At 42.1% G+C, this 26,801-nt stretch overlaps 1 protein-coding gene across 4 annotated transcripts in view; it reads left to right on the top strand.

Moving 5' to 3' along the window:
• Positions 1 to 26,801, top strand: part of LOC106566803 (nucleolar protein 4-like) — a 182,728-nt gene that overhangs the window by 65,016 nt on the left and 90,911 nt on the right. For 2 of the 4 annotated variants that reach the window (XM_014135217.3, XM_014135218.3), the window contains exon 4: positions 3,448 to 3,557. In XM_014135217.3, the coding sequence (XP_013990692.3) occupies positions 3,448 to 3,557 (110 nt within the window). Of the gene's footprint in view, positions 1 to 3,447; positions 3,558 to 6,807; positions 7,078 to 7,998; positions 8,200 to 26,801 lie in introns of those variants that run through there. The other 2 variants (XM_082959950.1, XM_082959951.1) reach the window with 2 other exon arrangements.

A 26,801-nucleotide genomic window follows, 5' to 3' on the forward strand; every position in this document is an offset into this window, starting at 1 on the left:
CACCCCCAGGTGGTGAAGGTAGAAAACAACACTTCCACTTTGCTGATCCTCAACACAGGGGCCCACAAGGGTGCGAACTCAGACCCCTCCTGTACTCCATGTTCACCCATGACTGCATGGCCACGCATGCCTCCGACTCAATCATCAAGTTTGCAGATGACACAACAGTAGTAGGCCTGATTACCAATAATGACGAGACAGCCTACAGGGAGTAGGTGAGGGCCCTGGAAGAGTGATGCCAGGAAAATAACCTCTCACTTAACATCAACAAAACAAAGGAGCTGCTTGTGGACTTCAGGAAACAACAGAGGGAGCACGCCCCTATCCACATCGACAGGACCACAGTGGAGCAGGTGGAAAGCTTCAAGTTCCTCGGTGTACACATCACTGACGATCTGAAATGGTCCACCCACACAGACAGGAGGCTGAAGAAATTTGGCTTGGCCCCTAAAACCCTCACAAACTCTTACAGATGCACAATTGACAGCGTCCTGTCGGGCTGTATCACCACCTGGTATGGCAACTGCACCGCCCGCAATCGCAGGGCTCTCCAGAGGGTGGTGCGGTCTGCACAACGCATCACCGGGGGCAAACTACCTGCCGTCCAGGACACCTACAGCACCCGATGTCACAGGAAGGCCAAAAAGATAATCAAGGACATCAACCACCCGAGCCACGGCCTGTTCACCTGCTATCATCTAGAAGGCAAGGTCAGTACAGGTGCATTAAAGCTGAGACCGAGAGACTGAAAAACAGCTTCTATCTCAAGGCCATCAGACTGTTAAACAGCCATCACTAGCCGGGTTCCACCCGGTTACGTAACCCTGCACCTTAGAGGCTGCTGTCCTATATACATAGACTTGGAATCACTGGCCACTTTAATAATGGAACACTAGTCACTTTAATCATGTTTAAATAATGTTTACATACTGCTTTACTCATCTCATATGTATATACTGTATTCTATTCTACTGTGTTTTAATCAATGCCACTCTGACATTACTCACTCTAATAGTTATATATTTCTTAAATCCATTCTTTTACTTTTAGATTTGTGTGAATTGTTACATGCTACTGCACTGTTGGAGCTAGGAACACAAGCATTTCACTACACCCGCAATAACATCTGCTAAATATGTGTGACCAATAACATTTTATTTCAAATGTTATTTTATTTGATGAGGAAGACAGACTATTGCTTGCACTTGAAGTACAATGTCAATGCAAAAAAAGAGAGGATGTATACCAGTTCAGTTATAGAGAGTTTGCAGTTATTTTGTTATGTGCTATATTATATATTATAGTAGAGATGTCTTTAAAAATGAACTGCTGGTATAAGTAAGTTCAAATGCACAAGCATCTTAATGTAGGATGTCCACTTAGTGGTTTAATGCTCTCATTACATATACTGTAAATGTCCATCATGGCGAATGGCAGAGAAATCATACTGTAGGCCCATTACTATTCATAAAAAAATCTGGTCTCTTTTTCATTATGGTTTAACACAGGACAGGATAGTAGTGGATTTGTATTTATTATGGATCCCCATTAGCTGTTGCCAAGGCAGCAGCTACTCTTCCTGGGGTCCAAATTACATTACATATAAAACAAAAGATGAAACAGCACATCATATTACGCTGTTACACCACTACATATCAACAATACAAAATGTATAATATCATCATACAACATTACAGTGTAGCATGCGTGTGCTAGAGTGTGTGTGTGTGTGTGTGTGTGTGTGTGCCTGTGTGTGTCTCTTCACAGTCCACGTTGTTCCATAAGGTGTAGTTTGATCTGTTTTTTAAATCTGATTTTACTGCTTACATGAGTTACTTGATGTGGAATAGAGTTCCATGTAGTCATGGCTCTGTGTAGTACTGTGAATTTCCCGGAGTCTGTTCTGGACTTGGGGACTGTGAAGAGACCCCTTGTGGCATGTCTTATGGGGTATGCATGGGTGTCTGTGTACTAGTTGTTTGAACATGTCAATACCACTCACAAAGACAAGAAGTGATGCAGTCAATCTCCTCTACTTTGAGCCAGGAGAGATTGACATGCATGTCATTGATGTTAGCTCTACGTGCTGCCAGCCTTGCTGCTCTGTTCTGGGCCAACTCATTTGCATATGTCCCTCTTTGTGGCACTTGACCATATGACTGAGAAGTAGTCTAGGTGTGACAAAACTAGGGCCTGTAGGACTTGTTTTGTGGATAGCAATGTCAAAAGAGCAGACTTCTCCCCATGTTAGCTACTGTTGCATCAATATGTTTGACCATGACAGTTTACAATCCAGGGTTACACCAAGCAGTTTAGTCTCCTCAACTTGCTCAATTTCCACATTATTTATTACAAGATTTAATTAAGGTAATCTATACATAGAGTAAGAGCTGATTCTGGTCAAAGCAGCTGCTTGTTTGTTTCTGCGTGCTTGTGGCAGCTGCCAGGAGCAGCAATTTGGTGGCTTTGCTGCTCTTTATGAGCGATCCACCCTCTTCTATCCCTCTCGCACATGTACACATGCACACTGTAAAAATATTCTGGGGTGAATTGAAATTGACAAGAAAAACAAAAAAACATATACTTAATAAAAATAAAGGTAAGTTGTTTCAATGATTTGTTAATTTAAATGATGTATGTGATTTAATATACTAAATTGTAATAATATTTCTCTCTCTACTTAATAATTTAACTTATTGCAACAATTTTGCCTCTTGCCTCTGATTTAAGAGGATTGTGGGTAATTAATACTTTTTTTGTATGCATGTTTGAAGAAAGAAAGTATATTTATATATTAGAATCAAGCAGCCCATTGTGCAAAATGGTGTACTGGATCATGATGAACGGATATCAAAACCGTCAGGCAAATTGTTGTTCAATGATGAGACCACCCATTCCTTCCATCACTACTCTTAATGATGGAAGCAAATGCGGCTTCCTGCCAATGGTGGAAAAAGTACCCAATTGTCATACTTAAATAAAGATACCTTATTACAAAATGACAGAAAAAGGTGAAAGTCACCAAATAAAATTGTACTTGAGTAAAAGCCTAATAGTATTTGGTTTTAAATATACTTAAGTATCAAAAGTAAATGTAATTGCTAAAATATGCTTTAAAAAGTGCAAGTATAAATCATTTCAAATTCCTTAAATTAAGCAAACTAGACAGCACCATTTTCTCTACTCCCACATTAAATGGCCCTCTAGTGTCCACTTAGAGCACTGCCACCCAGGCGGAGTCCATTGGCTAGTGCATGTACAGATTCATCAGGGCACTCAACAGAAGAAAATAAATTGCATTTCTAAAGTTCAGGTAGTGCCTCGCTCTTTCAGTTTGTTTTCTTACATTTTGGTGCCTAATGAACATGACCCTGTATGTGTTTGGGTTCAAGAAGGAGGTTATGGGAGAATGAGAGTCATAATACTTTGTGTGTATAATCTTCACAGAAAATGACAGACCGACATCACTGGTGCCGGATCTCATCGACTACAACATGCCGCTGACCACCACCTATCTGAAGCAGATGAAACTCCAGTGCATGAGTACCAATGAGCAGGTAAGGCCAAGGTGTAGCTTGTACATCAGGGTTCCCTAACTGGCGGCCCCCGGGGGATTTTAATTGGCCCCCCAAGTTTTCAGAGAAAATTAAATATATATACACACACACACACACACACACACACACACACACACACACACACTACCAGTCAAATGTTTTACAACACCTAATCATTCAAGGGTTTTTATTTATTTTTACTATTTTCTACATTGAAGAATAATAGTGAAGACATCAAAACTATGAAATAACAGATATGGAATCATGTAGTAACCAAAATAGTGTTAAACAAATCAAAATATATTTTATATTTGAGATTCTTCAAAATACCCGCCCTTTACCTTGATGACAGCTCTGCACACTCTTGGCATTCTTGGTGGCTATTTGAAGAATCTCAAATATAAAATATATTTTGATTTGTTTAACACTTTTTTGGTTACTACATGATTCCATATCTATTATTCATAGTTTTGACGTCTTCACTATTATTCTACGTTTGACTGGTACTGTATATAATATAAAAAAATTGTTGGACATAAAAGACAGCAAATCAGCTCCAAGTGATTTTCATTTTGGAAATCTGTTCCAAAGTATTCCCATGTATAATAGAGAAATATATGTGATCGTATACAAATGTAAGCAAGGTTTGAAATAATTATGTTTTCGTCAAATATTATTTCTGTTTGGGCTTCTTCTGGTCAATTTGCAGTCTACAAATTCTTTATAATTATGTTCCAGCCCCATGAGCATCCACTCAAGAAAAAATCAGCCCGCTGCTGAATCTAGTTGATGATCCCTGCTGTACATTCTGTTGTCCAGAATAGGTGAAGATTAGATGGAAGTGGCCGTCTTCACTGTCATTTCTATCAGGCTCTTTGTGTACCACACACACACTATCCCCCTCCCTCGACAGCCCACCTTCCATCCCCCGTGCCAGGTTAGCTATCTGTAAAAGAGCATAGAATCATTCAGGACTGCCAATCAGGCGCACACAGGAAAGTGTGTGCTTGTGAGAGTGTGTAAGCGTGCTCGCGAGATTGTGTGTGCCTGCGTCTGTGTGGGCGAATGTAAGTGTGTGTGTGCGTGTGTGTGTGGATGTGTGTGGATGGGCGAGTGTGTGCTTGCATGCCTGGTATGATAATCAAGGAGGGAATGGGGTTCAGCTCATTCCAATTAACAAAGACTTGGCAGTCTAATTAACTGAGGTGTGAGAAAAGTATTGGAGTACCAATTTGCAGAGGAATGCCAATATGTCCTGTCGGCTAGACACTGCCGTTCGCCATGCACACGAACAGAAGTAAATGTAGTGTAAATGTTTCCTGTAGGCCGGATCATAATGTAGTGCTGATATGTTTAAAATTGTTGTATTGTTTGCTGCTGCCTTCTTGGTCAAGTCTCCCTTGCAAGTAAGTGTACTCACATCTTTGGTCCAACAACATTGTTAATAATCACCCTAATTACTAACAGTTCACAATTTTACTATGATTTTCATTTTATAATTGATGTAAGACTAAATGTATCATTAAATTGAGACATGTCTTAAGACGTGATTTAAAACTGTCAAGTTTTTCACTTAAGAATGGGCATGCGTATGCTTGAGCAAGGTGCTCTGCAGGGTGCCCATCTCCTGACTCAACTAGAACAAAACTAAACATCCCCTGGTGGATTGAAATGCAGGGTGTTGGGCATCTAAGTGCTTGAGATTCAGTTTCATGTCTAATTCTGGCTTTTAGATTTTCAGCAGAGCAGCAGTACTCACCAGAGGCAGGAAATGAGGAACAATGACTCAGCTATCAAAAAAGGACGCACAGGCAGTGAGGGCTTGAATTGGTGGGGGTGGGTGGGTGAGGGTGAGGGGCGGACACCAGGGTGTAAGAGGGCACTAAGGAGGGCAATTATTGAATGACCACTCTGTGAAAGAGGTCATGGGTTTGTGTGTGTTTTTTATAGGGTCTTTACAGAGCACGGGGTGGTGCAGGGTTAGAGCGAAAGAGAGTGAAAAGAGAGAAAGAGAGAGAAAAGAGAGAGAGAGAAGAGAGAAAAGAGGAGAAGGATGTGGCAGTGAGGGAGGGGGGACGAGACCATCAAGACATGCGTGTCCAGACCAATTCAATAATGGAGGAAATTACCAAGCATCCTTCCTGCAGGCTGCAGACGCTGGGCGGTGGCTCTGTCTCTGCCTGCACCGCCAGGGGAGGGGAAGGGGAGGGGGGCGATGGGAAGAGAATTAAAGAGGGATGGTTCATTATCATTTATGGGCTGTTTTCCCATTTATTCTGTCTTCTCCTGAGAAAACTAATTTCGTTTTTGGGGTGGGGGTGGCAGGGGGGATGGAGAGGTGGGGGTTGGTAGGCTATAATTACTATTGGGCTATAGGAAGACACCAGATAAGATACTAGTTAAAGTGAAGACTAGTATATAAAATGAGGAATCCCCCCCTCCCCCACCTCACGATAATGATGATGAATAAAAAGCAGTCTATTTATAACAAGTCGTATTTGCGTATTGAAAAAGACAATATGTGTTTTATACTGGGGAGAATGTAGCTTAAAGTCAATGTATTGTGTTGGTCAATGTAACTATAAGGACTGGGATAGAGTGCATGGTGCTGACCTGCTCTAATATATAGTGGCATGAACAATTTCAAGGGTCTACACTCACATCAATATTGAACACGCTGTGAGATGTGTGTTACGGGTTCGTATGTTTTGAAATTGTGTGTTATTGATACATACACTTTCCAGGTTTCGCCTGTAGGTGGCAGAAGTTCCCCATAAATCTGTCTCAAAGTGCGTACAGTACATACGCCTTATCCGTACACAAATCATCTGTTGACTCCCTTTAAAGGGACTCACGTGGTTATTGTATGAACCTTTTAAAAATGTCATTTTTACTCAATTGCTTAAACGTCCTTCAGAATGAAAGAAGACTATTGTGTGATCAAACCATAGAAATGGGTCAGACCTTAAGGCATATACTTTTCTTGAAATGCCTCCTTTGTGTGTAAGTTAATGTAGGCTATTGATAGTTTGTGTATCACTCTCTTATTTGCCTACACATGTTTTTATTTTGATGAATCAATTACATATTTCTGAAGTAAAGGTTTTAAGTGAAAATACTGAATGTGAAGTCAGGTGTGGGCATTTGTAGAGCAAGAAACAAAGCAATGACTGTACTGTACTCCAGTGTGGCAATTAACAAAGATAAGAGGGGAGAGGCAGTGGTAAAATATTTTATAAAGCCGCCAATGACCATTTGAAATGGATTGAGTGAACACACTCCAACGCACTGTTGCCTACAGTCCCTATTTTGCACGAGGCGTGTGACGTCCGTTACCACTGCCGCTGCCCCGCCTCCATCTTTGGGGCTGGTTGACAGTGCAAGTCTTGGAGGGTCCTGTACTCTCTCCCATACCAGGACATTGTCTTTAGAATTAAACGTGAATAAAGAGACCGGAAAGGGGGAGAAATTGGAGAGTGGTTTGACATTCACACTTGAAAATTCACCATCAGAAGTGAAGGTAAGCATTTATTTTACATGATACGGTTGTGTTGATATTTTGCTGTTCTCAACTGTGCGCTCTAGCTATTTTCAACAGCTTTGGGAAATAATGTTGTGGCAATTACACCTCCCCATTTTTCAGCTTATTTATACCCAAATATATAATCATTTCTAACCAATGAATGACTGATAAAATGGTTTATATTATTGATTTTCGATAATACCCTATGCCTTATAGATTTTTGATATAATGCATAGGCTATAATTTGTATCAATTCAATTATTATAGCAAAACGTGTGCTGTAGAAGTTAATCTATTCGATCCTCTCGCAACTTAAAATGTTATAGTAGGCTATTATAATACCATTCCAATATATAGTATTAATATCAAACATATATTTCAAGAAGGTACTCCAGCTGACATCCAACATCGCATATACATGTGTTATTATCCATCCCTAGTAGGCAATCAATTAAACAATATCCGATGATTGCTTGAGTTGATTGTTTAAATTGTCCTACAGTGGTCAGTCATCCTTTTCTTTTGATGTAGGCTATGCAGCAACCGCATGCCGTTGAAGTGCATAGTTCAGTGTATACTGTGTATCATCGCATGCCATTCCATATGTCACATTGTTCTCTAGTGGGATGCAGAATTACCAATCACAGTGGGAACAATCCCCCACACGCGAGGCGTGCGGCGTGCTCACAGCCCATCTACATTGGTACTATAACCCAATGCCTGTGTAACGTGGTCACTACTGTTGGTTGCGTACTATAGCAATTTGCCCCTAGTTACCTTCCGAGAAACGTACAAGCCTCGGCAGGATACATTTTAGCTATTAGAATTTCGTGCAGTGCTTTTAAACAATGCAGTGGTCCGATGTTACATTGATTTTAGCAGCAGAAGTTCCATTTTGGCGGCAATTTAGATATTTAATGTTACTATGGTAACCCTTGCCCTGGACGATTCCCCCAGTTGTCCAGCTAGCCGTTACAAAAATACCCACGTTAACAAAGGCTAAACATTTTACCTAGCTAGTACCATTAGCAATTTCTATTGCTATCTGGAGTAGCTAACTTTGCAAGCTCTGTCGATATTATTGCTTCAAAGTACTGTGGCCGAGCCACGGTATTTAAGGTAAGTGAAGGAAGGTAGCTAGGGAGCGTTAGCTTGCCAACATTTGACAGGTAACATTTGCTAACTAGCTAGTTACCATCTAGCAAGATACTTTTGTATATATAGTGTAAGTAACTAATGTATGTGGACACCCCTTCAAGTTAGTGGATTCAGCTATTTTAGCCACACCATTGCTGACAGGTATATAAAATCAAGCACACCGCCATGCAATCTCCATAGACAAACGTTGTCAGTAGAATGGCCTTACTGAACAGCTCAGTGACATTTAACGTGGCACCTTCATAGGATGCCACCTTTCCGACAGCTCAGTTACAAAAACATCTGCCCTGCTAGAGCTGCACCGGTCAACTGTAAGTGCTGTTATTGTGAAGTGGAAAGTCTCGGTGCAACAACAGCTCAGCCGCGAACTGGACTTCCGAGTACTGAAGTGCGTAGCGAGTAAAAATTGTCTGTCCTTGGCTGCGACATTCAGTACCGAGTTCCAAACTGCCTCTGGAAGCAACGTCAGCATCAAGAACTGTTAGTCGGGGGCTTCATGAAATGGGTTTCCATGGCACACAAGCCTAAGATCACCATGCGCAATGCCAAGCGTTGGCTAGAGTGGTCTAAAGCTTGCCGCCATTGGACTCTGGAACAGTGGAAACGCGTTTTCTGGAGTGATGAATCACGCTTCACCATCTGGCAGTCTAACGGACGAATCTGGGTTTGGTGAATTCCAGGAGAACGCTACCTGCCCAAATATATTTTTGTTTTTCATGGTTCGGGCTAGTCCCCTTAGTTCCATTGAAGGGAAATCTTAACGCTACAGCATACAATGACATACTAGACGATTCTGTGCTTCCAACTTTGTGGCAAGAGTTCAAGGAATTTCCTTTCCTGTTTCAGCGTGCACAAAGTGAGGTCCCTACAGAAATGGTTTGTCGAGATTGGTGTGGAAGAACTTGACTGGGCTGCACAGAGCCCTGACCTCAACCCCATCGAACACCTTTAGGATGAATTGGAACGCCGACTGCGAGCCAGGCCTAATTGCCCAACATCAGTGCCCCCGACGTCACTAATGCTCTTGTGGCTGAATGGAAGCAAGTCCCAGCAGCAATGTTCCAATATCTAGTGGAAAGCCTTCCCAGAAGAGTGGAGGCTATTATAGCAGCAAATAGGGACCAAATACATATTAATTCCCAGGATTTTGGAATGAGATGTCACACGAGCACATACTTTTGGTCATGTAGTGTATATTTGTGCAGTTAACATAGCTAGCTAGCTAACGTTAAATGGGCAGTCTAATAGTTTCTACATCAATATGTTTTACTTTGAAATGAATGATATGAAGCTACCCATTGGCATTGATTCTTGAAGAACATAACTTATAAATACCTCATGAGCTTAGTTAAGCTGTCGTGTCCTATCAGAAGTCAAAATATAAGCTTGTTTCATTTTTACTAAGGTTATACTGTTTGTAAGCAAAGTAAATGTAAACAAACGCTGTATAGCCTCAACATGGTTAAAACTATAATTTTGATATCATGGATGGTCAGTCGATGCATCAATAGTTCTGTCTATGAATTTGAGTGGTTGCATTTCTCCAGCCCCATCTCTCAGCTTTTTGCTGAAACAGTGGCGGGGAAATGCTTTATTGTTTCGGCTAAGGATTGCCCCTTTAACGTTTGCATCTCTGGCCATGTTGTCTGTAACATCTCTGGCAAATTAGCTGGTTGGAGAGCTACAGTAAATAGCTAGTTCCAGAACTGGCCATCTAAAGAGGATCTGTGACACTGATAAAACAGCATGGCCGGCAGAAGTTGTGTGATGCGCTTAATGTTAGCTAGGAAACCCACAACTCCAACTTGAGCTTGTGAAGTTGCTGGTGTTGTTCAACTTGTGTAAAGGAACATTATGCCAATGAATATTAATATGAATTGAATATCTTTGAAGCTCTGCCCTGTTATCCCACTTATGACACCATAGTAGCCCAAGGGAGACATGTGTCTGAAGTTTTTGCTTCCCAATTTGAACACCAAAATATTTATAAGCCAATAAGTCACAAACTAAGGCCATGGTTGCTACTGTGCTGTCAATAATATGACTTAGCTTTGTTAGAGAGGTCACTACCTGCACAACTAAATGTGACTGCAGTTGTAACTGACTGCAGTCGCAGTGCACTGCTTTCCCAATCAGAGCCATGGCAACAGGGTATTTTCTTCTGTCATATGTTTTTTTGTGGATGAAGTTGGCAGAATTTTTTTTGAGGAAAGACAAACTAGCTGGCTGAATCATAAAGGGACTGCAGCTGGTTTCCAGTGGACAAAGGCTTAATAGCTTTAAAACCGTCTTTATCATCCCCTGCCTTCTGCCAGAGACTCACAAGGATAAAGCCTTGCCAAAGAAAAATCTGTTTTCTTGACCCCTGTGAGTCAGTTAGCCAGTTGGAGGGGAGGCTGCCTGGGTAGTAATCCTTCCCTTGAGCAAAGCTCCAGAACTGTGACAGTGGGTGTTTCCCTCTCTCCCCACTCCTCTGTTGACACTCCTCAAAAAAGTTTCATCTGTCACTCAGTCACCTCACTCAGTTTGGTTTAGATGTAGGCTACACCCTTGGTTGTATAGTCTAACCAGAAACAAGCACAGTCCAGTTTGACCCTGAGTAATATAATCCTGCCTCTTTTCGTAGGATTGGTTCCAGAGGGGAAAGGCTAATCATCATATTTGTGGTAGATTTGTTCCTGACTAGATTGAACAGGAATAGGAGTGTTGGACACTACAGTAATCTCTCTGGGTATTTGTTAGAAATTGGGGTCCTCATAATGGCTTTTTATCACAGCTGTAGATGGCTCTGGGTTTCATGAGTCATCTGCCTTTTGAATGATTGTTGTTTTTCCAGTAGGAATTTATACAGGGACAATTGTTCAAATAGCCTAGTGGTTGGCAATCACCCATGTTGGTTTTGTTTGCCATTGTTTACCACCGTTCTTCTCTCTCCTGTCAGTCGACGTCAACATTTTCAGATCAAATGACAAAAAAGAAAAAAAACACACAAAAAACAGACAGTCCTCACATTGAAATGATTGGAAACTGGACTGGCATTGACAGATGGATAAATATAAAGCAGATGGGGTTGTAGAGGTCATTGAAAGCATGACCTTTCCCCATTCTTCTTGTGAAATTACTAAAGCTGCTTCTCCCTCTCTGACCCTTCCTCTGGAGGTGTGGTTTGGACTAAGATTACCAAGGAAACTGCTTCATATATAGTCTACAATTTACACTCTTAATTCAATTTGAATGTGCATTGCCTTGGTCTGCACTGCACTGTTCATTCTATAGAATAGGCAACTGGGCTAATCATACCATGGCACGGTAACTAGGGCTGGGAATTGCCAGGGACCTCACAATACTAATTATCACGATACTTAGGTGCCGATACGATATCTATTGCAATTATCATGATTCTATATGTATTGCAATTCGATACTGTGATTTTATTGCGATTTGATGTTCCATATTGCTCACCATGTGTCTGCTGCAGAGAGACAAGAGAGCCATGAAAAAACAAGTTGCGATATGTAACTGTATCGATTTCCACTTTAACCTTGATTTAGCCTACTCTTGACCATGTTGACTGATAACTAGGGCACTTGAACTAGAGCAGAGTACTCACTGAGAGAGAGGAGTAGTCACCCTTTCCATTGTGGAAGAGTGTGTGTATATGCCACTGTGTTTGAGAGGATATTAGGTTCCTGAAAGCACCCACCACAACCCAACCCATCACATCCAGTAAACCTTGTCTTGTGAAGCAGATCAGAGTGCCCATGTAATTTTAATGATGTTGTGCATCCATGTATTTGCGAAGGCAAAGTTAAAATTTGTATAACTGTTATTGTCTCTCGGAGAAACATATCTGAATTCACTACATTGGCAGTCTGTTCCTATCAGCGTCATCGATTTAACCTGAACACTTACAGAATGACAAAGTAGCTCTGTGTGGGAAATCTCTTGGCCTGTTTATTTCTTAGTGTGGGTTATTGAGAAGACTCCTGTTGCTGTCTTGTGTGTCAGTTATGTTTAGCACCATATTAACAGCAAAGACTTTCCCCAGTTCATTTCATTTTGACATGGCTAACTGCCAATCTGAAGTCAGTCACAGTGGGTACACCAATGCTTTGACCTTGTTAGAGGCAGCCCGACCCAGCACAAGGTTACAGGTTGTGTTTGCTATGATTCAGGAAGTCTTTTTGTTGTTGTATCTTTTGTTAATGCATAGTAAAGATCTTGCCTATTATTTTTTCATTGACAAGATTAGCAAAGTTAGGCATGCCAGCAACAAACGCCAACACTACACATCCAAGTATAACTGACCAAATTATGAAAGACAAGCATTGTAATTTTCAATTTCATAAAGTGTGTGGAAGAGGTGAAAAAAGTCTTGCTGTCTATCAACAGTGACAAGCCACCTGGGTCTGACAACTTGGATGCAAAATGACTTGAGTATAATCGTGGACGATATTGCCCCTCCTATTTGCCATATCTTCAATTGAAGCCTACAAGAAAGTGTGTGCCCTCAGGCCTGGAGGGAAGCTAAAGTAATTCCGCTACCCAAGAATAGTAAAACCCCCATGGTGTTGCTCAAATAGCTGACCAATCAGCCTGATACCAACCCTTAGTAAACTTTTGGAAAAAATTGTGTTTGACCCGATGCTATTTAACAGTAAACAAATTAACAACAGACATTTAGCCGCTTATAGGGGAGGACATTCAACATGCACGGCACTTACACAAATTACTGATGATTGGCTGAGAGAAATTGATGATAAAAAGATTGTAGGAGCTGTTAGACTTCAGTGTGGCTTTTGACATCATCAATCATAGTCTGCTGCTGGAAAAACGTATGTGTTATGGCTTTACACCCCCTGCTATATTGTGGATAAAGAGTTACAAGTCTAGCAGAACACAGAGGGAGTTCTTTAATGGAAGCCTCCAACATAATCCAGGTAGAATCAGGAATTCCCCGGGGCAGCTGTTTAGGCCTCTTACTTTTTTCAATCTTTGCTAATGACCTGCCGCTTGCTCTGAGTAAAGCCAGTGTGTCTATGTATGCGGATGACTCAACACTATACACGTCAGCTACTACAGTGAGTGGAATTACTGCAACACTTAACAAAGAGCTGCTGTCAGTTTCAGAGTGGGTAGCAAGAAATAAGTCCAAAATAAGTCCTAAATATAAAAAAAACTAAAAGCATTGTATTTGGGACAAATTATTCACTAAACCCTAAACCTCAACTAAATCGTCTTCCCTGTGGCTCAGTTGGTAGAGCATGGTGTTTCCAACGCCAGCATGGTGTGTGCAACGCCAGGGTTGTGGGTTTGATTCCCACGGGGGGCCAGTAAAAAGAAAATGCATGAATTGAAATGTATGCATTCACTACTGTAAGTTGCTCTGGATAAGAGTGTCTGCTAAATGACTAAAATGTAATAATAAATGTGGAAATTGAGCAAGTTGAGGTGACTAAACTGCTTGGAGTTAACCTGGATTGTAAACTGTCATGGTTAAAACATGTTGATAGAAAGGTTGCTGATGGGGAGAAGTATGTCCATAATAAAGCGCTGCTCACTATCAACAAGCCTGGTCCTACAGGCCCCAGTGTTGTCACACCTGGACTAGTGTCCAGTTGTCTGGTCAGGTGGCACAAAGAGGGATTTAGGAAAATTACAATTGGCTTGTTACAGGGCAGCACGGCTGGCCCTTAAATGTACACAGAGAGCTAACATTCATGTCAAAAGATTAGAGATTGACTTCATCACTACTTGTTTTTGTAAGAAGTATTGACATGCTGAATGCACTGAGCTGTCTGTTTTAACTATTAGCACACAGCTCGGGCACCCATCCATACTCCACAAGACATGCCACCAGAGGTCTCTTCACAATCCCCAAGTCCAGAACAGGCTATGGGAGGCACACAGTACTACATAGAGCCATGGCTACATTCCACATCAAGTAACTGATACAAGCAGTAGAATCCGATATTTTTTTTGGGGATAAAATACACCTTATGGAACAGCGGGGACTGTGAAGAGAGACACACAGGCACCGACACACACATGCACGTACTCCACACACACATACACACGGATTTTGTATTGTAGATATGTGGTAGTAGAGTAGTGGCCTGAGGGAACACACTTAATGTGTTGTGAAAAGTGTTATGAAATGTAATGTCATGTAATATTTTTAATTGTATTTAACTGCCTTAATGTTGCTGGACCCCAGGAAGAGCAGCTGGCAGCAGCTAATGGGGATCATTAATCCTTAATAAATACAATTACAAATAGCACTTGATGCAGGCCTGGGCCTATCCCCAGAAACACCCTTTCCTTGTTCCCAAAGCATCCTGCTCCTTCTCTATTTATCATCAGGGGCTCAGCACCTTTTCACCAATGTAATTAATAGGCTCAGGGGGGCATGACATTTATGGACTTGCTTTTCTCTTGGTAATCTTGTTTCTTGCTCCTCGTTCTGCTTCATGTTTGTCTGTCTGTCGGTTACCGGCTGTACTTATTGTGCCAATAGAAGAGTATGCTGTCTGTCTATGTCCTTGTGGTCATGATCAATGCCACACCATTTCAACTCTCCAGTACCAACGGCTGATTCCGCTGAGATTCTGAAACATAAGTCGCAGATCGTTCCGACGCCCTGTAGTCTGTTGCCTTTTTTACCACTCACCTTCTCTGTTGTTAGACTGGATAGAGTAACATCCAGTCGCAGTGTAATGGACTGCGGAGATTTAGTTTCAGATGCAGTGGTCCCCTCCTCAGCCCCAGCCCAATCTCAGTGTGACTACCAGCCCTGCTCAGTTAGCTGTGTTCATCCTGAACTCAACAGCCACACAAATAGCTTCCCACCAGGCTTGTTGGCTGATCCATGAAGGTCAGGTGGGAATCATTGATTATTGTCAGCCCCATCTTCATAGTAATAGAATGCTTTCTATTAGTCTTTTGGCACACAGGTCTAGTGGTTTAATATTCTACAGCAGATATTGATATTCATCTGTCTGTGTGTTCTTCCAGCAGCCTGTCCATCACCTCGCCTGTTCCAGTCCTCATACACTTTTCAACTATCATCAACTTTGATTAGACTATTTATTTATTTCTGGCCCCTGTCAAACTTGTTTGAGCTGCAGGTGCATACGAACGTCTGCCATCTGAGTGTAATGAATGGGTTATATGTGTGTGTTTTTGAGTGTGTGCATGTGTATGTCTGTGTCAGTGGTGGTACACTACATGACCAAATTATATGGACACCTGCTCGTCAAACATCTCATTTTAAAATCATGGGCATTAATATGGAGTTGGTCCCTCCTTTGCTGCTACAACAGCCTCCACTCTTCTGGGAAAGCTTTACACTAGATGTTGGAACATTACTGCAGGGACTTGCTTCCATTCATCCCCAAGGGCATTAGTGAGATCGGGAACTGATGTTGGACGATTAGGCCTGGCTCACAGTCGGCAGTCCAATTCATCCCAAAGATGTTCGATGGGGTTGAGGTCAGGGCTCTGTGCAGGCCAGTCAAGTTCTTCCACACCGATCTCGACAAACCATTTCTGTATGGACCTTGCTTTGTGCTTGGGGGAATTGTCATACTGAAACAGGAAAGGGGCTTCCCTAAACTTTTGCCACAAAGTTGGAAGCACAGAATCGTCTAGAATGTCATTGTATTCTGTAGCGTTAAGATTTTCCTTCACTGGAACTAAGGGGCCTAGCCCGAACCATGAAAAACAGCTCCAGACCATTATTCCTCATCCACCAAACTTTACAGTTGGCACTATACATTTGAGCAGGTAGTGTTCTCCTGGCATCTGCCAAACCCAGATTTGTCCGTTCGGACTGCCAAATGGTGAAGCGTGATTCATCACTGCAGAGAACACATTTCCACTACTCCAGAATCCAATGGCAGCGAGCTTTACACCACTCCAGCCGACGCTTGGCATTGCGCATAGTAATCTTACCCTTGTGTGGCTGCTCGGCCATGGAATGCCGTTTTTGCTGTAGATGTTTCCTCTTCACAATAACAGCACTCACAATTTACCGGGGCAGCTCTAGTAGGGCAGAAATTTGACGAACTGACTTGTTGGAAAGGTGGCATCCTATGACGGTGCCACGTTGAAATTCACTGAGCTCTTCAGTAAGGCCATTCTACTGACAATGTTTGTCTATGGAGATTGCATGGCGGTGTGCTCGATTATATACACCTGTCAGCAACGGGTGTGGCTGAAATGGCCAAATCCACTCATTTGAAGGGGTGTCCACATACTTTTGTATATACAGTGCATTTGGAAAGTATTCAGACCCCTTGACGTTTTCCACATGTGGTTATGTTACAGCCTTATTCTAAAATGGATTAAATAAAACATTTTCCTCATCAATCTACACACAATACCCCATAATGACAGAGCAAAATAAATTAATAACAGAAATACCTTATTTACTTAAGTATTCAGACCATTTGCTATGAGACTCGAAATTGAGCTCAGATGCATCCTGTTTCCATTAATCATCCTTGAGATGTTTCTACAACATGATTGGAGTCCACCTATGGTAAATTCAATTTATTGAACATGGTTTGGAAGGCACACACCTGTCTATATAAGGTCCCACAGTTGTCAGAGCAAAAACCAAGCCATGAGGTCGAAGAAATTGTCCGTAGAGCTTCGAGACAGGATTGTGTCGAGGCACAGATCTGGGGAAGGGTACCAAAAAAATTCTGCAGCATTGAAGGTCTACAAGAACACAGAGCTGGCCGCCCGACCAAACTGAGCAATCGGGAGGAGGGCCTTGGTCAGGGAGGTGACCAAGAACCCGATGATCACTCTGACAGAGCTCTAGAGTTCCTCTGTGGAGATAGGAGAATCTTCCAGAAGAACAACCAGCTCTGTAGACTTTTATGGTAGATTGGCCAGACGGAACCACTCCTCAGTAAAAGGCAGATGACAGCCTGCTTGGAGTTTTCCAAAAGGCACCTAAATGATTCTCTGGACTGATGAAACCAAGTTTGAATTCTTTAGCCTGAATGCCAAGTGTCACGTCTGTAGGAAACCTGGCACCATCCCTACGGTGAAGCATGGTAGTGGCAGCATCATGCTGTGGGGATGTTTTTCAGCAGCAGGGACTGGGAGAGTAGTCAGGATCGAGGGAAAGATAAACGTAGCAAAGTACAGAGAAATGCTTGATGAAAACCTGCTCAGGACCTCAGACTTGGGCGAAGGGTCACCTTCCAACAGGAAAATGACCCTAAGCACACAGTCAAGAAAACACAGGAGTGGCTTCGGAGTCTCTGCGTGTTCTTGAGTGGCCCAGCCAGAGCCCACTTGAACCCGATCGAACATCTCTGGAGAGACCTGAAAATAGCTGTGTAGCGACACTCCCAATCCAACCTGACAGCTTGAGAGGATCTGCAGAGAATAATTTACTTATGTAAATGTGATATTTCAGTAAAAAAAAATATATATATACATTTGCTAAAATTTCTAAAAACCTGTTTTTGCTTTGTCATTATGGGGTATTGTGTGTAGATTGATGAGGGAAAAAAACATTTAAATACATTTTAGAATAAGGCTGTAACATAATAAAATGTGGGAAAAGTCAAGGGGTGTGAATACTTTCCGAATGCCCTGTATAGTGTATTTCCTCTCTTCATGGTTGGTTTTTCCTGCGATCAATACTTTGCAGTAGAGGATTGTCATCTGCACCGTGTTAATCCTTCCAGGATTTTGTGTGTGTGTGTGTGTGTGTGTGTGTGTGTGTGTGTGTGTGTGTGTGTGTGTGTGTGTGTGTGTGTGTGTGTGTGTGTGTGTGTGGATTCGCATTGTGCCTCAGCCAACAAACACCACACACTTATCAATATCATCACCTCTGTTCTGAAATGATACACTCTTCCTGCTGCTCCCCCAACTTCCTCATTGATTTCTAAGAAAAATTGTATTGAAAGACATTTGGACATACTAGGACATTCATAACATCCGTCTCGATCAGGCCTGGGCAAAGGCCGGCCCGGGGGCCGTATACGGCCCGCGACCTGATTCAATACGGCCCGCGGAATCATGCTCAGATCACTTAAAGAATTTGCGATAGTAAAGTTTTGAATACTCACCTTTTGTGTAATGAATGAACTCCCACCGCTTGTGGAAACATGTATTGAGAATTCACGTATAAATAACAACTGCATGAGGACAGACAGTGACTGACAGGCAGACACACACGTCACAGTTACAAATAGTAGCTAGCTAGAAATTGCGCAAAAAAATAGTTTTTCAAAGAAAAGGAAAGTAGACATTGAATGTAGAGTGTTCCAGCAAGAGTGGCCATCGAAATGTTTCTTTATTGAGGTATCAGGGAAAGCTGTGTGCTTAGTGTGCAAAGAGAGCATCGCTGTCTTGAAAGACTACAGCTTGTCCCGACACTTCCAGACGAAGCATTCAGAGAAATATAGGAATATGTCTTCTGAGCAGAGGGCAAGTGCATCGAAAGAGTTGCTTTCTCAGTTGCAAAAGCAGCAAGGACTTTTCACAAAACTGCATTCAGCAAACAACAGAATTGCGAGAGCTAGCTATGTACTGTCCCACAAAATTGCTAAACATAGTAAGCCATTCGCTGAGGGCGAATTCATTAAAGAATGTTTAATTGACTCTGCAGCAATACTTTGCCCCGACAAGAAAGAGCTGTTTGAAGTGTTTTCCCCTGTCAAGAGGAACAGTGACACGGCGTGTTGAGGACATCTCAGAGAATATGGAACAACAGTTGAAAGACAAGATAAAGGATTTCACCTATTTCTCCTTGGCCCTGGTTGAGTGCAGTGATGCACGTGACACGGCACAGTTGTTGATATTCTTACGAGGCATAACCCCAGACTTTGAAGTTAGAGGAACTTGCTTCAGTGCAGTCAATGAAGAGCACAACCACAGGGAAAGATTTATTGGAGGAGGTTAATAAGTGTGTGGCAAAGCTGGGACAGAGTTTTGAAAAGTTATCCAGTGTGACCACTGATAGATGCCCAAACTTGACAGGAAACAACATTGGCCTTTTGAAAAGGATACAAGATCAAGTAGCTGACCTGAACCCAGATCAGAACATTCTTTTCCTGCATTGTATTATTCATCAGGAGGTGCTCTGTAAATATGTTCTGAAAATGAGCCATGTTGTGGATACAGTCACTAAAGTGGTAAACGTCATAAGAGCAAAATCTTTAAACCACAGGCAGTTTGTCGCACTGTTGAAAGTGACAAGAGTCGGGTCATGCAGATCTCCCCTACCACACAAACATGAGATGGCTGAGTTTGGGGAAGATGCTTAAAAGGGTGTGGGACCTGAAGGCGGAGATTGCTGAGTTTTTGCAAATGAAAGGAAAATATGTGGATTTCCCTCAACTGCAAGATAAAGAATGGTTGACTGATTCACCATGGACACCATGGCCCTCATGAATGAACTGAATTCCGAACTACAAGGGAAGGGCCTTTTTGCACATCACATGTATACAGCCTTGTCATAACCTTCAAGGGAAAATTACTCCTCCTGACCCGCCAAGTAGAAGCCAACAATCTCACCCACCTTTCGACACTACTAGTCTGTTCCCTATCAGATGGCCAGCGGGAGAAGTATACATCGCTGCTGCGTGCTTTGAACAGTGAGTTTTCTCGTCGTTTTTAGGATTTCAAAGTGTTGGACAATGACATGCTGTTGGTTTCGTCTCCTTTCACCGTCAATGTGGATAATGCTCCCACTGACCTGCAACTTGAGCTTATCGATATTCAGTCTGATGCAGTGATTGGAGAACTATTCAAAACAATGTCACTGATGAGGTTCTATGCATCTCTCGATGAACAAAACTTTCCAAAGATTAGGAGTCATGCTCAGAAGATGTTTGTACCCCTCATAGCCTAGTTCCTCTCTAGGTTTCTTCCTAGGTTTTGGCCTTTCTAGGGAGTTTTTCCTAGCCACCGTGCTTCTACACCTGCGTTGCTTGCTGTTTGGGGTTTTAGTCTGGGTTTATGTACAGCACTTTGAGATATCAGCTGATGTAAGAAGGGCTATATAAATACATTTGATTTGATTTGATACTGTTTGGGTCAACTTATGTATGTGAACAGACATTTTCAGTGACGAAATATAACAAGTCAAGGCACAGATCATCTCTTACTGACTCTCACCTCTCAGCAATCCTCCGCATAGCGACGTCAGAAACTGTACCTGACTTCACTGCTCTAGTCAATGCCCATCAAAGACTTCACTCCTCACACTGATTGAGTAGTTTAAATGTAATGTTCAACTCTCTGTCTTTCTTGTGTTTTTGGGCATACCCGTTAAGAAGAGTTCTGTCCGTGGTGCTGAATGCACAGTGTACTTTTCCCTCCGTGTAGTTCATTGCATGTTTAATAATGAAAATACCTACTAAAAGGAGAACATGAATGTGGTTTATTTCTGTGCATGTTATCTGCCAAAACAGTCATACACATGATGTATAATCCTGTAATATGATTCTGGCCCGCGATGGCAAAAATATATTCTAATGTGGCCCTCCATGGAAAATAATTGCCAAGGCCTGGTCTAGATCCACCTAGATACTAGCTTGCCTAACACCTGTCATTATCTCATCAAGTTTGAGATAATATTCTCTATTTTGGAACTTCTATTGCATTTATGTCTGTTGACATCAATATGTTGCTCCATGCTCATTAGGACAGACTAAAAAGAAAACACCACAATTTGCACAGAAGGCTGTAAATGTCTTACTCAGTCTTACCACATGCCCCTGGCCTCTAATTTGCTTATGCCTGCATTTACTGTAAAAGGAAATAAAATCATGTCAATTTGTTAAACTAGGATTAATCCTACTGAACATGTTTGAATTGACTAGTCTGAATCCTCCTTGTAGTTTAGCCTTCATCTTTAGCAGTCGTACAGTGCTTAATTTCTCTCCTCTTCAAATTTCTCAGAACTCAGAACCAGAATCAATTGAATTTCCAAGCCTAATGTTCCTGATCAGTTTCCATGGCAGCCAATAAACATGCTGTCCCTTCCTCCCTATTTATAGAGGAGAGAATGCAGTGCTGCTGCTACTGCTGAAATACCAGCATCCGTGTGATGGGAGGGGAAGAGAGGAGGGAGAAAAAAATGCAGGATGATGGAGGAGCGGAGGGGAGGGGGCAGGTGGAAGAACGCCGATTTCGTATTAGACTGGAGGGTCTGTTGTTCCTCCGCCCGCCTGCTGCACACTTTTAAGCGAAGAGAACAATTGGCAGAGTCTAGAGAGCTGCCTGGATATGAGCGCAGAGCTGAGCAGAGCAGAGAGGAAAGGTCCGGTTGCTAACTGCATTAGCTTTCAATGTACTTTCTCAGTTCCGGCCTCTGTGGAAAAAGCACTTCAAATGGCACAAGGGGTCATTTTGTGTCCTCAGTTTTTTTTTTACATTGGAGTGTGTTGGGGCTAAGCCTAATTGTCTTGGTAAATAAATACTGGGGTGTTTAAGGAGATACATGGGGAAAATGGGACTGAATTTAAAACCATGAACAAGCCTGTGCCTCAGAATATGTTTTTATGTGTGATTGACTTGTTTGAAGGCACATCAATCATTGGAATTATTGCATTTATGGTCCCATATTGAAAATATTTAATGAGGAGCTTATCAAGATGCCATATCAAAGCAGTCTTGTCCTAGAGCGGGGCCTCCTCATCCATTCTGCTGTGCTTGACAAAACTTCAGCTTCACAGTCCACTTGCGTATTTGTGATATGGAAGAATGATCATGGAAGCATTTTACTCTTCCACCGTGTTGAAAATATAACCTTTTTACTCTTCTTCCACCGTGTTAAAAAAAGAAGTGCTCCCAGTTAATTCTTTTTTTAAAGAGCTTTTCCTCCCATCCTCAATTTGAGTAGCATGGCTCCTGCGCTGGAGTGCTGTCCTTGTAAACAGACTCATGTAGCTAGGGCCTTGGTTGGATGCAGTGGCAAATATACTGGAAGATATTTGAAGAAATGGAATTGCAAAGAACATCTCGGCTATGTCCCCAATGGTAGCTTGCATGGTTTTGTGGTTCCATACAGCTTTGTGACAACTGCTGATGTAAAAAGGGCTTTATGAAATAAATCTGATTGATTGATACAGAATAGAGACAAGTAGGATGGATCTCCACTTCCCAGTTGTTTACCAAACTGATAAACTGAGTCACATATTCACACAAAGTAAAGTATTAGGTTGGATCTTAATTAGCCTGGGTTTAGATCTTTGAACACAGGCAATTTGATGTTGCCTAAGAAAGGGACTGGTGCTGTTGTATTTCATTAAAGCCCAAAGAGATGTAATTTGGTTGGTCCTGCTTTCTCCTTCCACCCAGGCTGTGATTCATCTGCATTTAGATGAGATGAAAGCATTAAAGTGGGATCATTAATAAACTATAAAAACGAATAAAAGGAAGGGCAGCATCCAGGATTGAGCCGTGGGGGTGAAATGGATGCAGACAGACGGGGGGAGGGATACTGTAGGTAGGTAGATAGACAATAAACCCTTGTCTGCATTGTTCCAAATTGGATTCTCTCCCTAACCGACACATAACAACGTAACCAGTTAATGTGGGTTTATATGATTGTAATTGAAAAGGAGTTAAACGTCAGATTAAATGAAGGGCCTTTTAGATCACTCACTTTAAGTTGATTAATGTGCTAACGATATAGGCCAGTGTGTTATAGATATTCATTTTCTCGTCATAGATTTCTAGTATGGACATAGGCCTGTACTGACTGCCAACCAGTTCATCTACAAAGAAGACGAGCCTAACTTTATGTCCTTGTCAGGCATCAGCGTATTCACTCAGGATGTCAGGATTGTTAAGCTAAGAAGTGTTTGTAAACCTAACTCATTGTTGTAACTGTGACAGAAGAAGACATACATATAGGCCTATAGTGAGACAGTGATGTCAGCTATCAAATACTTGCAGCCTCCAGTGTGATTGAGTGCCATAGGTACAGTAGCTGAGAATCTGTTGACATTCACCTAGCAGCATCTCGTCAGAATGCTGATTACACACTCTCTGCTTGACCTCAATAGGACATGCTGCCATGACCCCTTCCACTCCCCGTGACTGATGATGCTGACCCCTCCAGCCCCTCTCCATTCAGCCCCTCTCCATCTCCTCTCCACTGCCCAAGGATATTTGTTATCTTTAGGTCCAGTGTGACAGCAGTCACAATTTAATGACAATCTGCTACAATTTCTACATATGGCCACCGGTGCTGTACTTAGATCCTGTCCTTGTCTTGATGCCTTCCACTGTGCCATGCTGTAGGGTAGGGCTGCACCTGGGTCGAATCAACAGCGGACCAGTTAGTTAGGGATCGCCTGTATCTCTCCATCCACATAAACTCATCAATAATGCACAGGTCAATTTGCAAGTGAAAGAAGATAACCAATTGGAGTGCGTGCTGGGCAGCCAGCATGTGGGCAGAGGGTGACTGACAGGTCCTGTTGGGTAGGCATGTGGGGGGGTTGGCTGATGTCTGTTGTTCCTTGTGGAAAGATGGAGGAGCAGCCAGGTTCTTTGTGTTGCCTGCACTACGGTATGACTATGATCCCTTCTTGCTGTTAATGACTAGAAATGTACACAAAGTATGCACACACAACTGCCTATGGCATTTTGTTTAATTTGGTCCTCTCTGAAGAGGTCGTGCATATACTCTGTGTACAAAACATTATCAACACTGTTCTTTCCATGACAGACTGACCAGGGGAATCCAGGTAAAAGCTATGATCCCTTATTGATGTCACCTGTTAAATCCATTTCAGTCAGAGGAAGGGGAGAGTACAGGTTAAAGAATGATTTTTAAGCCTTGAGGCAATTGAGACATGGATTGTGTATGTGTGCCATTCAGAGGGTGAATGGGCAAGACAAAAGATTGAAGTGCCTTTGAACAGGACATGGTAGTAGGTGCCAGGCGCACCAGTTTGTGTGTGTGAAGAACTGCAATGCTGCTGGGTTTTTCACTCTCAACAGTTTCCGTGTGTATCAAGAATGGTCCACCACCCAAAGGACATTGAGTCATCTTGACACAACTATGGGAAGCATTGGAGTCAACATGGGCCAGCATCCCTGCGGAACCTTTCGACACCTTTGAGAGTCCATGCCCTGACGAATTGAGGCTGTTCTGAGGGCAAAAGAGGGGTGGGGGGTGCAACTCAATATTAATGTTTTATACACTCAGTGTAGGTTTCATCATTATTGATCGTGACGTATAGGTTACATCATTATTGATCGTGACGTATAGGTTACATCATTATTGATCGTGACATCTAGGTTTCATCATTATTGATCGTGACTATGTGCTGTCCACTTATCATGCAAAATGTAAGGGGGCTCCGGACGATTTGTAAAACATTCCCCGGAAGGAGGTTGTGTTGGGCCTAAACATCACCTGAAAAACCAACTTACAGTTAGACCTCTTCAGACTGTTTCATCATTGCCCTTGTTAGTGAATCAGTGTAGTTTGAGTCTGTTTTTGTGCGTATTCCCTTCATGTTGCTCAATCATAAAAAAGACTGATACAGATAGTAGTGATAGCAGGCTATATGACGCATGTGTACGGTTGTGTGTGCATGATATATGATGTGTGTGTACGGTTGTGTGTGCATGATATGTGATGTGTGTGTACGGTTGTGTGTGCATGATATGTGATGTGTGTGTACGGTTGTGTGTGCATGATATATGATGTGTGTGCATGATATATGACGCATGTGTACGGTTGTGTGTGCATGATATATGATGTGTGTGCATGATATATGACGCATGTGTACGGTTGTGTGTGCATGATATATGACGCATGTGTACGGTTGTGTGTGCATGATCTATGACACATGTGTACGGTTGTGTGTGCATGATCTATGATGTGTGTGTACGGTTGTGTGTGCATGATATATAATGTGTGTGTAACGGATGTATGTGCATGATATATAATGTGTGTACGGATGTGTGTGCATGATATATAATGTGTGTGTACGGATGTATGTGCATGATAAATAATGTGTGTGTAACGAATGAATGTGCATGATATATAATGTGTGTGTAACGAATGAATGTGCATGATATATAATGTGTGTGTAACGAATGAATGTGCATGATATATAATGTGTGTGTAACGGTCGTCGTGGTGGATGGACCAAGGCGCAGCGGGTTGAGTGCTCATATTCACTTTATTAGAACACTTAAGAACAAAACAAGAAAACCAAAACGAACGACAAACAGTCATGCAGGCGACACACAGCTATGCAACAAACAACCTCCCACAAAACCCCATGAAAACAAACTCCTAATTATAGGACCTTCAATCAGAAGCAACGATAACCAGCTGCTTCCAATTGAAGGTCCAACCCCAATAAAATAAACATAAATAGACTAGACTAGACAGAACATAGAAATACACTAACATAGAACAGTGCCCAAAAAACCCCGGAATACATAAATCAAACACCCCTCTACATACACACACAACCCGAACCATATAAAACAAATACCCCCTGCCACGTCCTGATCAAACTACAATAACAAATAACCCCTATACTGGTCAGGACGTGACAGTGTGTGTACGGTTGTGTGTGCATGATATATAATGCATGTGTACGGTTGTGTGTGCATGATATATAATGTGTGTGTACGGATGTATGTGCATGATATATAATGTGTGTGTACGGATTAGGGTTGCACATTTTGGGGAATATTCAGAGGTTGAAACTTGCTGTGGGAATTAACAGGAATATATGCAAATTAATAGTAATACAATTTAAATGTAGATGTTTTTTGCACTGGATATATTTACCATATCATATGGAGACAGAAACATAAACCTTTTACCTTATCATAAGTAGACATAATTGAAAATGATTAAATCCTTCCAATAAAAAAATATATATATATTTAGTTACGAATTTAACTTTTGTCACGACTTCCGCCAAAGTCGGTCCCTCTCCTTGTTCGGGCGGTTTTCGACGGGTGCTGTTTTCACCCGCGCGTAACTGATTACCGTTTATTGTTGGTCAAGTGTATTGTTACCTTGTGCCTTTATTTTGAGTAAAGTATGTTGCTCACTCATTCTGCTCTCCTGCGTCTGACTTCATGCACCAGCTACACCCACCTTCTGACAACTTTAATTAAATGAGTTGACTCTTCACATGGGATGATTTCACTTAACAACAAAAGAAAGGGAATATTGAATGATCCCCAATGATCCATCACATCTCCCAAAAACGTTTTCAACATACATCTGTAAAATGATAGTCTAGAAACTAAAGCTTTGGTTGTCTTCCTCTCAGGCTTCCATGTCTTCTCCCTGGACCTCCTCAATGTACACCTTTTGATCATCAGACTCTGAGGCCTCATCTTCACTGTCACTTTCCAACCTTGTTGAGGATGGCTCGTTGTCAGGCTCAAAAAGCCTAACATTTGCCTGGATGGCCACCAATTTTTCAACCCTTGTATTGGTCAGCCTGTTGTGTGCTTTGGTGTGTGTGTTCCCAAACAAGGACTAGTTACGCTCTGAGGAGGCTGATGTTGGTGGGATTTGGTGGAAGATGGAGGCC

Source organism: Salmo salar, chromosome 13 (assembly GCF_965601325.2).
Source record: "Salmo salar chromosome 13, fSalSal1, whole genome shotgun sequence".
NCBI classification, from domain to species: Eukaryota; Metazoa; Chordata; class Actinopteri; order Salmoniformes; family Salmonidae; genus Salmo; species Salmo salar.